Source organism: Taudactylus pleione, unplaced genomic scaffold, assembly GCF_031769625.1.
Source record: "Taudactylus pleione unplaced genomic scaffold, aTauple2 ptg000296l, whole genome shotgun sequence".
NCBI lineage: Eukaryota > Metazoa > Chordata > Amphibia > Anura > Myobatrachidae > Taudactylus > Taudactylus pleione.
The window spans coordinates 22138105-22152564 of NW_028284698.1; the positions used below are offsets into that span (position 1 = coordinate 22138105).

General features: G+C 40.3%; 1 protein-coding gene across 3 annotated transcripts in view; it reads left to right on the top strand.

The window, feature by feature from the left end:
- The window catches only part of LOC148511753 (teneurin-1), a 658333-nt gene that overhangs the window by 505606 nt on the left and 138267 nt on the right, over window positions 1-14460 (top strand). For all 3 annotated transcript variants that reach the window (XM_088482875.1, XM_088482876.1, XM_088482877.1), the window contains one exon: window positions 11897-12129. In XM_088482875.1, the coding sequence (XP_088339001.1) occupies window positions 11897-12129 (233 nt within the window). The remainder of the gene's footprint in view (window positions 1-11896; window positions 12130-14460) is intronic.

The window sequence follows — 14460 nt, forward strand, 5'->3', positions numbered from 1 at the left end:
TGTGCTACCTAGCTGAGACAGTACTACAACATAGAAAACTGGGGGAGAGCAGATGCACCATACAACCATTAATAATTATACATCATACAGTATACAAGGTTTTTAGCATAAGTTTGGCCAACGTTATGCGCTTACCCACCAACGTCAAGGTAACCTCATCGGGGTTCATGTCTGGGGCGTGGGGCACCCCCAAACCAACCCTGCCAAACCCCCCCAGGGCACCACACAAATAAAAAATAGCAGTGTTAGGTAAGTGAAAGTGGCTGCTTAGTGTTAGAAAGGTTAGAAAAATGAAAAATAAATGTGTGAAAATGTAACATAAATAAAAAACAAACACAGAGTTATATAAAGTGTTAAAAATAAGTGTTAAGTGGTGATGCCCCAAATAAGTCCTGCCACAGCAGTTCAAGGGCCCCACATCCCAAAGTTCACCCCACAACTGACTTGCTATATAGTTATAAATGCATAAAGGTCTTACCTGTGACCTGGCTATACAGCAGCAAATGCTGGGTTCCTATTTAAAAACATCTGAGGCAGGTGGGTGGGGTGCTAGTCCAGATTGAAGCAGTCTTATACTGTACATACTGTACATATAATTTATTCAATATTTTAGGGAAAGGGGGCCTGGACTGCACACCCTAGCTCTTTTTAATGGGATGTGCTACCTAGCTGAGACTTAGTACTTCAACATTGAAAACAAGGAGAAAGCAGATACACTATACAACCATTAATAAATATGCATCATAGAGTATACAAGGTTTTTGAAATAAATTTGGCCAAAGTTATGAGCTTACCCACCAACGTCAAGGTAACTTCATCGTGTATTTATAAATTGCCACAACATTATGGAGGGAATTCTTTTAGCCGTGATAATGCGATAACTTAAGGCACATTAAGTTATAGCACCATTTGCAGGTTCTTACTGTTTATCGCGGAAATGCGCATCCGTGTTTTTCGTACAATCCTATTACATAAGTCGCAAAGAGACTTTCACATGATAATTTTTTCATGTATGTTGCTGCGATAATTATAGGTAAAAATTGGGAAATTTGCCTTTATCCCTAAAATAGCCAAATTGATATAGGCTAACAATATAAAAGTGTATTAGTGGCCATAATAAAAGTAAATGGGGTTCTTAAAATGTGTCAAATGGCTGTTATATGCATGTTTTAAAACAGTAAAATAATGAGCAAGTGTCTTGGCAAAATAAATGTTCTACTTAAATTGGGGGTGCATGAAAATGCCTATAAGTATATATCTGTATAATTTAAAGACACTTTTAAAAAACTTTAAAAATACCACTCTGAAACCCACCTGCAATCTTAAAAATCCTGACCCTTTCATATAGCACCCCCATATACCTGTCCCAAGTCAATGAACCCATTTCCCTGCATTTTGCACTTTTTTGCCCTAAAAATGACTTGTCATTAATGGCCAAATTAACCTAATTTAAAATAATTTTTGTCTACTTAGTCATTAAAGATTGTGTTCCAGTGATTCTGAACCAAGTCACAAAAGTTTTAACTAAAAACAGGGGTTTGCACAAATTTTCACCTACTAAGAATGTGGCGAAAACTTTTCACAGCAAATGATATGGAGATTTCACACCCGCAAAAAGTCGTGACTAATAGGATTGCACAATAAGTACAAATTTGCGCAATGATCCATTTTTCATGGAAAAGGGGCTCATCATGGCTAATTGAATACCCGCCTTCATCTCCATGCCAGACTGCTATTCTTAAGGCCTGGTAGTGTTTGGTAAGCTATTTGGGAACCGGTAGCTGTATAAGCCAAGTAGAGCCTGGGAGCCAATCCAAGGAGTATTACTGCATCCATGAGGTAACTTCCTCTCCTTCCCAATCCCAACACACCAACACGCAGGTGTTCCAGTAGAATGTATGATGAGTGAGTACATTGCCGGTCAATGAGGGGGCACAGACTATATGCAGGAGGGAGTCCCAGCACAAGACATGACAAAGGTGATAGGTTGTTTTCCACCATCATATTATCCTCTCACATTATGTCCTATACCTCACAGACAACACATATAGTAAGGGCAGTGTACATGCCATCATACACCTGTGTATTAACTTCCCCTTCATGTCCTATCCCTTATACACAGTACATAGTGTGCGGTTTATACTTTATTTATATGGAATGCTGTTTTTCCATTCAGAATCCTCTCAATGCATATGATTACGTTCTTGAATGTAACACTTCCAGAGCCTAACCCGAATGAGTAATACTAATATAAGCACAGATTGCTTAAATATTTCTACTCATGGGTGCCAAGTGAGTGTGTATAGATTACCTGGACATGGGTTTCTGTAAGGGATCTGGAGTGCAAGGGAGGTGTAACCATGCAATTCTATGACCATGTCTACTGATGCACCATTACATACATACTAACAAGGAGGTGTAACCATGCAATGCTATGACCATGTCTACTGATGCACCATTACATACATACTAAACAAGGAGGTGTAGGCACTCCTGTGGCCATAAGAGGAGGGGGAGACACATGTGGAGGAGAGAGTAAAGAAAGGGAAAACATGGATGACAGAGAGAAAAGAATAAGAAAGAGCAAGGGAGGAAGAGGGGAATAGAGAGATGGGAATAGAGATTTTGAGGAGCAGAGGGAAAGTGAGAGAGACAGTGAGACCTGAAGAGACATTTTGCTTAACACACGGCAAACGATGGGTCCAAAATTCTAGTTAAGCCATATGTCTATTTCAACCTAACCAGCTCCAGCATTCCACTAATATTATTTTCCTTCAATAAATGTCTATATCCGTCTAACTATTCTTATCATCAAATTAATTGGATTAAATTGTAAAAAATCAGTTTATTAACCTGCCATTACATTTCTAGTCTCACATTTGGTAGAGACCCCATACTGCATGAATAATCCCTACAATATATCAATAGCCCCACCAAACTTACATTACATTAATAGCTACCACATTTACAGTACTAACGGCACACTACAAAACACTGAAACCCTTACCAGGTCTCACATGCAATAAAGACCACCCTTAACACACTCACCTTCTTTTGAATACAGTAGGAGACAGACTTTTTAGTCTCCCTTCTTTGCTCTCTAAATACAGGTTGAGTCTCCCATATCCAAATATTCCGAAATACGGAATTTTTTTGTCATGACTGAGATAATGAAACCTTTGATTTTAGATGGTTCAATGTACACAAACTTTGTCTAAGGCACAAATTATTAAAAATATTGTATAAAATTACCTTCAGGCTTTGTGTATAAGGTGTATATGAAACAGAAATGAATTTCATGCATGTACACAAACTTTGCTTGAGCCACAAAATTATTGAAAATATTGTATAAAATTACCTACAGGATTTGTGTATAAGGTGTATATAACACAGAAATGCATCCTGTGTGTATATTGGGGTTCCATTCCAAAGATATTTCATTATGATATGCAATTATTCCAAAATACGGAATATTCCTATATCCAAAATACCCCTGGTCCCAAGCATTTTGGATATGGGAGACTCAACCTATATCAGCATTTGGAGAAGAGGAGAGTGGAGAAGAGAGGAATGGATAGAATAAGGAGAGCTAGAGAGAAAGAGGCAAGGGGGGGTGAGTGGCAAGGTGAAAGGGGAGGGACAGATCACTGATTTGTGACAGCACATTAGCTACTAGTTATGATGGAAAGATCTGCCACCAGAAAGAACAGCAATGCTATGGCTGACAATATCAAGCACTGAGTTATGGGGCCTAAGTCCCCTAGTAGGCTATCCATCTCTGCTTGATGGCATCTAAATATTGTATTATAATAAAAAATTGGCTCCAAGAGAGGTCTTGTTATCCACTGTTTCCCATTCTCCAGTTCTGAGTTCTTTGACTCCCTCAGTTTCAGATTCAATTTTACTCTTTTCTTGATGGGAGAGCTGGAGATGGAATGTGGAGAACAGCGGGAAATAGCAATTAGTGGGAACCCATCATTAGTGACCACCTAAAAAGTGATCTAATATATGAATAATCAGATATATTTATATATACAGAGTCATATGCATCTCAGCTGCATCTCCACCTGTGTCAGTGCAACTGCATCTTAAGACACAGTCGCTGACATGATGTGCGGCGACATGCCCGCATCTGGCTAGCCACCCCCTTGTTACCACCCAGGAACACCCACCAAATTGTCTTTCTCTGCATCCAAATTAGTTCTGTGGCTCCCGTGTGCAGTACGACTCGAACACATGTGCAATGGGCGCAACATTGAGATTACATACTGTATACCTCTGAATCAATCCCTGATAGAGATGATGACTACTTTCATAAACAAATGGATATAGGTGGTGAGGCCATAGAGGCAAAAATCCTCAATTATTTCCAAAATGCAATGTGGCCGCATCGGTGGCAGCTCTGAATCAACCGCATAATCTGCATTCAGCAAGATGCAGCTCCTCCCATCTGCTAGTGCAAGCTTCTGCACCTGTGCTTACGCAGTCATCTTGACCCCTACAAATAAGAGCATTTGTGCAAAAGAAAGCTCTTGATGTCACAAAAGACACTTGCACTATGGTGTTACATTTTGTAAATGAGTCTACTGCAACTGGTCTACCTTAAAATAATTATCGAAAAAAAGTGCCATGCTTATTTTGTTTACTATAATGGAAGATATGGCATAATTGATGGCAAACTGGGCAGTTATTTACCTGATGAGTTATTTACCTGATAACTGATACAGAGTCAAGAATGATAATAAATTTTACTTGTAGATACAAATTATGAATACACAGAAAACATGAAATATGCTGAGACACATTAATAAAATTGTTCAAATAAAAACTTATGGCAGTAATGACACTAAATATAGGTGCAAACAATATAGGTTAACAACTTCTTTCTATTGCTAACTGATGTTATACTCTCTGGCATTATTCCAAAGAGAGAAAAATTATATATGCATATGTTGCCAGAGGACATATGGTGTCCTTATCATGTGAGTGAAGAGTGTTCTGTCCAGGCTCACTTATTAGTCCAATCGGATGAATATAATCCACATGTGGGTGTAAATAAATGTCACTCAAATACTTGGTGTAATGTTTGATGTACTCAAAGTCAAATTGATTGAATATATAAAGATGAAGATTAAGCGGCGTCCCGCTTTCAAGACAAAGAATTATTGCAGGGAAAGACTCTGTTGGTGCACATGCAACGGTGAAGGGGGTACATGGGGTCAGACAGCACACTTATGCTGAGGGCTGACGGTGTGAGTCTCTTCAGGGGCTCCGGACCTGGCTCAATCTCCCATTGCTAGATCAGTTAGGTCCGCCTTGTTGCAGAAGTCCCCCGGTGTCCGGCACCTTCGGACTGATGCCGGCGTCCGAATGGGGGTAAGCCGGGTTGGGCTTGTGATGGCCGGCCTCCGGGTACCCTGCCACTACGGAGACTCACCTGTGTACAGTTCATGCCGACTGCTCCTACGTGCTGGTTCCCGATCTTCCTGCTGTCTGTACGGACAGCATTCCCCAGAGGAAGACCAACATCTGGTTGAAAAGCATTGGGAGATAGATATACTAACTTTCCACATTAAAGAGCAAGAAAAGGAGAAAGACACAGCCATTTGGACGGGAGCTCCAGCACCATACTGATCACGTGGTCCAACGAGTGCTCGGCAGTAGGAGAGGAGAGAAGGAGGCAGCCGTACAGACAGCATGGAGATCGGGCACCAGCACGTAGGAGCAGTCGACGTGAACTGTACACAGGTGAGTCTCCGTAGTGGCAGGGTACCCAGCGGCCGGCCATCACAAGCCCAACTTGGCTTACCCCCACTCAGACGCCGGCATCAGTCCGAAAGTGCCGGACACTGGGGGACATCTGCAACAAGGCGCACCTAAGTGATCTAGCACTGGGAGATTAAGCCATGTCCGGAGGTCCTGAAGAGACTTACACCGTCAGCCCTCGGCATAAGTGTGCTGTCTGACCCCGTGTACCCCCTTTACCATTGCATGTGCACCAACAGAGTCTTTCCCTGCAATAATTCTTTGCCTTGAAAGCGGGACGCCGCTTAATCTTCATCTTTATATTATCAATCAATTTGACTTTGAGTAAATCAAACATTACACCAAGTATTTGAGTGACATTTATTTACTCCCACATGTGGATTATATTCATCCGATTGGACTAATAAGTGAGCCTGGACGGAACACTCTTCACTCACATGATAAGGACACCATATGTCCTCTGGCAACATATGCATATATAATTTTTCTCTCTTTGGAATAATGCCAGAGAGTATAACATCAGTTAGCAATAGAAAGAAGTAGTTAACCTATATTGTTTGCACCGATATTTAGTGTCATTACTGGCATAAGTTTTTAATTGAACAATTTTATTAATGTGTCTCAGCATATTTCATGTTTTCTGTGTATTCATAATTTGTATCTACAAGTAAAATTTATTATCATTCTTGACTCTGTATCAGTAATCAGGTAAATAACTCATCTTATTTAAACTGCCCGGTTTGCCATCAATTATGGCATATCTTCCATTATAGTACACAAGATAAGCGCAGTAACTTTTTTCGATATTTATAATTACTGATCAGGCTGGTCCCTGATAAGTGCAACTGCTATCGAAAGCAAAGTACAGTTTCCCATGTGATCCGCAGTGAGCAAAAATTACTATACTTTTGAGATTACCTTAAAATAATGATTGCTGCCCAAAGATTATAACTACAAGAAACTCTACACTGTATTGTGGTCATCAGAATACTGTATGGTCTATATTGTAAAGAGGGCACCTAACCAGGTTGTAGCAGCATGGCTCACTAATTTAAAGATTATTTAGTTTGGTTCCTGCTGTTTTAATCCTAGGAAAAGGTATTAAATCTATGTTGTTTTTTAAAATAGATTTTACAGTAGTTTGGAGTAAAGTTTTGTTGCTACTAAACAGGTTTACCCATTTCATCATTTAGAATGTACTTGCATTATTGTTATCCAATTTCCAGCCTTGGGTGTATGAATTTAACAAAAATTATTTTTTTGTAGAGTTATAAAAACAAAGCTTTGTGTGGCTCGTGAGCTATTGCCTTGTTGTGATTTACCCACAACTTACATACATTTTCTTTATCATATTTAATGATAGACTGCTGCACATTGTTCTGTGTAGAAATCGAGGCCCAGGGGATATTGAAAAGCCTAAATACACCAAACAACTACTAAGCCCCTGAACAGTGGTTCCTGCTGCTAGGAGAGATTAAAATGTCTGCTGGCAAAGCAGAAACTCTAATTGCAAGCAATGCATCTCCATAGCAACGTCAATCAGTTTTCTGCATTTGAACTTGGAAGTCTCTATTTTAAACCTAAAATTCAGATAATCGCAGTTTCTCTATGTACAAATTCATCAAAGATAATTTTAAATTATGCACTACCACTTACATTAATCAGTGACTATTTTATATACAGTCTTGGTCCGGGAACATTTAATCATAATTTATTAGCACTGGGATAGTTCTTCTTGAGTACATACAGTATATTTGGGCATGCTCAGCCACATGAGAAAATTACACTACAAGAAATGTAGCTGAATTCAAGAATGATCCTGTACGAAGTAATGACTGATAAATTGATCATACATTTAGAAAATGAAAAGTAAAACATGGGCTTAAAAAACTAAACACCAAAACCTATTTTCTGTATAATTTCAATAAATCTTTATATCAGTGGCGTAACTAGGGCAGGGCGAGCAGGGTGCGTGCTCTGGGCGCCGTTGGACCGGCGGCGCGGGGGGGGTGCCGCCGGCCACGGTACCGGCCCGCCCGCCCGCCCTAGTTAGCCAGTGTAGCGCCGACCACAATGAGTGCGATCAGCGCTACACAATTACACAGGACTGGCGCTGGGCTTCCAGCGCCGGTCCTGTACTTCACACCTGAGCCCGTTCCCTCCCCCTGAGCGCTTGCCCAATAGCGCTAGGAGGCGGGCTCAGGCTGTGCATAACACATGCATCGCCGCCAGCGCTGGCGGCGATGCGTGTGTTAAACAGCAGCCAATGAGAGTCAGATAGACTCTCATTGACTGCTGCAGCACCCACTGCAAGAGCCGGACTTCCGTCCAGCTCCTGCAGTGGGTAATGGGACTGACGTCATGACGTCTGTCCCATAATGCTGAGCGCGCCAGCCCGGGCGGGAGCGGCGTCGCGGACAGGAGCAGGAGCAGAAATTCAGGTAAGTATATTTTTATATATATATTTTTTTTTTTTAACCTATCTGCACAACGGGGGAGGGGGGTGGCTACTACTGGGGGGACCTGTACTGGGGGAGGTGTGGCTACTACTGGGGGCGCCATTGGGAGGACCTCTACTGGGGGGGGCTACTCTACTGGGGACTACTACTTTGGGGGAACTACCCCACTGGGGGCATTATAAAAGGGGCCTATTACTAGAGGCACTGCACTCGGGGGACCACTACTGGGGGCAATAATAGGAAGGACCACTACAGGGGGCACTGGATAGGGGGGATCACTACAGGCTGCCTGCATAAGGGGACAACTACTGGGAAAACTGCATGGGGGGACTACGGCTGGGGGCACTATATAAAGGGCACTGCATAGGGGGGGACTACTACTGGGGACACCATATAAAGGGCACTGCATAAGGGGATACCACTACTGGGCGCACTGCATTGTGGGGACTGCTACTGGGGGCACTGCATAAGGGGGAACACTATGTGGGGCACTGCATTTGGGGGGCCACTACTGGGGATACTGAGTAAGGGGAACTAATTGGGGGCTGTATAAGGGGGACCACTACTGGGGATACTGTATAAGGGGCACTACTATGGGCCTGCATAAGAGGGACCACAACTGCATACTGGGGGTACTGTATAAGGGGTACTACTGGGGTTAAGGTGCATATGGATAGGAATGTTCAGTTTGAAAATAAAGGGGTGTGTCATGTTGACACGCCCCATTTTTAAGTGACCACGCCCATTTTTTGTTGCGCGCGCCAGAGGCGCGCGCACATCGGGAGGGGTCTCCCTTTTCAAATTTGCCCTGGGCTCCAAATACCCTAGTTACACCACTGCTGTATATCCCCTCTTTGTCATAGTCAGAATGGGGAGTAAGGCAGATCAGATCAACAGTGTAATCTGGTTCTTGAATGTCTAGATTTGAAATATGACTGCCTATGTGACCAATTTTATATTGATCTGGCCATTCAGCAGTCAGGCAATGACCTGTTTGTATATAGTGTTTGAATGGAAACTAATACAGTGCTCTTTTAGTGATTGTTTTCAGATGATACACTTCTGACAAACTACTGTAGGGTGACACTCTCTGCTGCACACCTATGACTGAGGAAAGAGCATTATGTTTCAATTTAAAGAGAAACTGGGCCTTATTTATCAACAAGTTTTATCACTCACAACAAGTGATAAAACTTGTTGTGTATGATAATGGTGCTCCAGCCAATCAGCTCCCAACTGTCATCTGTTTGAAAAATGATAGTTGGCAGCTGATTGGCTGGAGTATCATTTATTATACGTAGCGAGTTTTATCACTCATTGTGAGTGATAAAACTCATTGATAAATCAGGCCCACTGTCTTCAGTTGTATATGACAGCAACAGTATAACTGATGGTAAACTTTGTAGATACATGGATGCTCTTTAGATAGATTATACCAGCTGATGACAGGTAGCTATCAGGAAGACAACTGAACAACAAGAAGCAAAACACAACTACATAAGACAACAGGTAAATTTAACTGAATAGTGATATCTGAGAAACACCATGGGCCAAATGTAATACTGTGAGAGTTTAGAAAATGTGGGAGTTTTCTCACACTTTTTAAACTCGGCCAATGTAATAGAGTCCGAGAACAAAGCAGCAGAGCAAACTCACATGTTTTTCAGACTCAAAAATCTCTCACAATTTAATATCTCATCGAGATGTTTTCCCATTTTGAAGATAAAACTCAACCAATGTGAGAGTTTACTGCTAAACTCTCACTTTTTCTAAACTCTCACCCTATTACATTTGGCCCCATGTGTTCCATAGACACGTGCACATAGAATTGGATAAATTGCCAAGTGACTGATGCCATGCCCTCTCTTCTTCCCAAAAGTTTCATCAGCCAATAAATTATAATAAAGACTTACAGACATATATTTTGAAAACAAGGTCACAGTTTTACTTAATAAACAATTAGTGACAAAGTATAGCACTGGAAAATCAAGCCCTAACCATAACCATAAACATTGGGGCTACCCTCCTACCCCTGGCACTTTAACAGGACCCACCACAACTGTGGTATTCTGCGCTTCAACAGCAAATAAAAAGGGAGGTGTTCCCAGGATCATCAATTGGGCTATTCATTGTTCCTGACTGCAGGACATTTTCTGCCTTGTGGTCTCCCATCTAAATAAAATACAAATTACAGTAGTGGTTGCCAAACTGTATGCTGTGGCACCATGGGTGCCTCTGGGCACATCAAATCCCATCTGGGCCAAATCAAATTATTTATGGTCAATATAAAAGGCAAAACGAGGGCTGTTGGTTCTCAATTGTAAAATATGTGGGCAAACAGAAGCTCAACAATGTCCTCCACCACATAACTTAACCTATTCTGATACTTTAGGGAACCACTGTATTAGAGTAATAGTAAATATCTCTGTATTTTACATGGGTTTGGGTGGTGTAGATCCACAGCATACTGTCCCTAGATTTCCTGACCTACTTTTACATCCTTTAAATCCCCTTAGAACAGCCCCTTTCCCTTTTTACATTACATTCCTATAGGTTATCTCTATCCACTCCTATTGCATTCTTATTGGCTATTATTAAATCCTCCCTTCTCCTACTATGCACCCTCTAAATAATAACAAACTACCCCCATTGTTAAAACAAGGATGGAGAACCCAGCCTCAGTACTCATCATCTTAGGCCTAATTACACTATGGGCCAAATGTAATAGCTCGCCCTTTGCGTGAGCCGGCACGAATCTAGCTAGATAGTCACCAGATTGGTTTTGTCTTTAAACTAATTGCCGCTTTAAATCTAGCAACAGTCTCACTGGAAGTGCACCAGCTCCTGCAGATTGTGCGTTATTACATTTGGCCCTATATGTCTATTTATATGTGTTTCTCTAGATTTAATTTAGATTAAACCTACTAACAATGTATTTTAAAGAAATTACAGTGGAGAAAATTCCTTCCATTGATAAGGTCACAATGAAATCATTAATACTTGTGCTATTTTTATCTAATGATTGTCTATGGAAACAAAGTGTTTTTTGTAATTATGATATCATAGGTTACCTACTGCCCAACTGTATTCATACAAGTATGGGCAAATTGGAGAATCTAGACTATGCATCTAGATTATATGTCTAGGTTATGCATACAATAAGTGCTGCTTAAGAGTATGCTCAGGGGAGTATGGCTATTATGCTGGGTATATATTATACAACAAAATTTTATATTTGCTAATATTAGGTGATGCATCTAACTTTCTGTCACTTTGCAACTCCGAATACTGAGCTTAATTTAAAAAATCATTACAAAAGGCCAAAGTATTACTTCAACATGTTCCCTCTTTAAAATGTCTTCTCAAAACATAGGACTCAATGGACTTCAAAACAATGAAAGCATTATAAAGAGGGTGGCATATAGGGAAAGTAATATACAAAATGCCTGTTGCCCTCCCTGAAGGTACTGTCTGCAATACACTTGCTGGTGAGCAATGGTGGCATTATATAGAGGTGGCATTATATAGAGCAATGGTGGCATTATATAGAAATAGTATTGTGTATGTATATAGTAATAACCTATCAGCTTCCTCACACAAATAGAACAGATACATAAATAATAATGTACAAATATGTCGTAGATAATAAACCATCCAATTATGTCTTTCAGTACTAGCCCGGCTCACAAGTATTACTTGGCAGTGGACCCTTCCTCAGAAGCCGTTTACCTGTCTGATACCAATACTAGAAAAGTCTACAGAGTGAAATCTCTTACAGATGTGAAGGAGCTGACAAAGAACTTTGAAGTGGTAGCAGGGACAGGAGACCAATGCCTTCCATTTGACCAAAGTCACTGTGGAGATGGTGACAAAGCAAATGAAGCTTCACTGAACAGTCCAAGAGGTAAAGTGACATCTAATCGTTTGCTCGTTCATGGTAACACATTCTTTTGCAATAAAAAATTTTTTTAAAAATCATACAAATTTGTAACACCCTAGGGGGCAAAAATACTAAGATGGGAGTTCTATTAAGAAGTGATGTTGCCCATAGCAACCAATCAGATTCCAGGTATTATCTTCTAGAAGGTGCTAGATAAATTTGAAGTAAAATCTGATTGGTTGCTATGGGCAACATCACTTCTTAAATAGAACTCCCATCTTAGTAAATTTACCCCTAAGGGTAAGAAAACTAGAGAAGAATAAGTAGAAAATAGATAGAAGAGGAAACAAAATGTACATGAGGCTTTTGTGGGTTTGTACTAACCACAGTTTGGAAAAACAACAAACCAGACAAATGTTAACAGTAGTTTTTCCTATACTTGTTTATTTTCCCAATATAATCCAAACAGAATAAATATATATTCAGGCTCAGTGTGCCCATAGTATACATACAATTCACTTGGAATTATCAAGAAATAATATAATCTACAGCAAATCCAACTGTAAATGTGGAAAGTGTCTGGTTAATTAAGAAGAGGTGAAACACATTTCATTGGGAATCCTGGTTATGAAAATAATAATGTTCATTCATCTTAAGTTGGGAATGCTAATAGTATTACATTACAATGCAGATTGTAGATTATCCTTAGAAAAAAGGACACTGTGGCTTGTGCCAGACAGACTCTCTCTGCGTGCCAGGTCCTGGGCCACGTCACTCAGACATAGGCTTATGCGCTGCCCCCTGAATGTTACAAAACAGAACAGATTTACCTTTTCAAGGCAGGAACTGTAAGAATAAGCAACTGGAAACAGAATGCTGGATAGGTTTCATACACTTAAACTTTTCAATATTTTCTGGTGTAGCACAGTATTACACTTCTAGTGAAATAGTATTGTCCAGTGATACCTTTAAAGTTCTTACATATTGTAAGAAGAGCTTTTTAGAAAACATTCCCATACATTTGTCATGAGTCAGAATTTGTCCTTGGCTGTGCAGCAAAACACATTTGGACTTCAGTGCTATGTCCCTCCTGTTTGTCCTTCACATCTAGTCAAATATTGTAGCAATTTGAAATCATTTTAAGACAGCCGATTACACAAAAAGCACATTTTAATTAGACTTGGATAAACTTTTGAGAATAATTAACTATTCCCCACTTGTGGAACGACAATAAAAATGTGTTCGTCAATAAATCATGATGAAGACAAGATGATTAATATTTATTTAGAACTTGAAAATTATTAAACAAAATCTTAATTGAAGGTATAATAAAAACGGGGAAGTGATTTAATTTTTAATGTGTAGTTTGGTGTAATTATAGTACAATATAAAGCACCCTTCTTTTGTTACTAATATAGTATTCTTACTAGTGCATAATACAAATAAATCTATATTGTAAATGAATAAATAAGAAGCTAAGACTGAAGCTAGTGCTTCTCGTTATGTGTAGCAGAAATGTTTTAGTATGTTTTGTTGAAGTGGGTGACAACAGAGTCACTAGGGCAGTGGTAATCAAACTGTCCTTGGAGGCTAAAGGTGATTACCATAGGACCGGTGAAAAGGGCAAATCTTTATCCTACACCCCACAATGCTCATTTTCCAGCAACTTAAGGTACGTATCCACTAGCAGATAGTGGAACGACAGTACGATTACAACATTGTAATCGTACAGTCGTTCCTCATCCCCTGTAGAGCCTACACTGAACGATATGTTGTTCAGTGCAGGCACTCTCCCTCATCCCTGAACATGGTCAATATGTCATTATCGGCAGATTGACCGGCATGTTCAGGCGATGATTGATGTCACAAACAACCAGCGGGAACACGTATAGCTGGTTGTTTCCCGAAATTATAGTGCATGATTTAAGCACGATTAATGAGCGATTGAATGATAATGATGTCGTTATCGTTCAATCTCCCATTTATATCGGCAAGTGGATGCGCGGCTTTACACCCTTGAGATTTGTAAAAAATAATAACCTCTTGCCTCCTGAGTGGATGGTTAAGGTTGCAGTACAGATGCACTGGTGTTTGTTGCAGATTGATGTTTTGGCTCCACTGCTACCTAAATGCACAGAAGGATATATTTCCCAACTGTCCTTGCAGTTGAGACATGGTCCCGAGTGTGCAAGACATTCCTACCATCATCGAACATTTAGCTTTCATTACATGCTAGTGTATTAATCTCATGACCAGTTTCTGGAATGTTGGGGCCCTCGAAAAGGGATATATATTATTTATCAGCAACACCACTCCACATTATAACAATACCACTCAGTGAATCTAAAGTATATC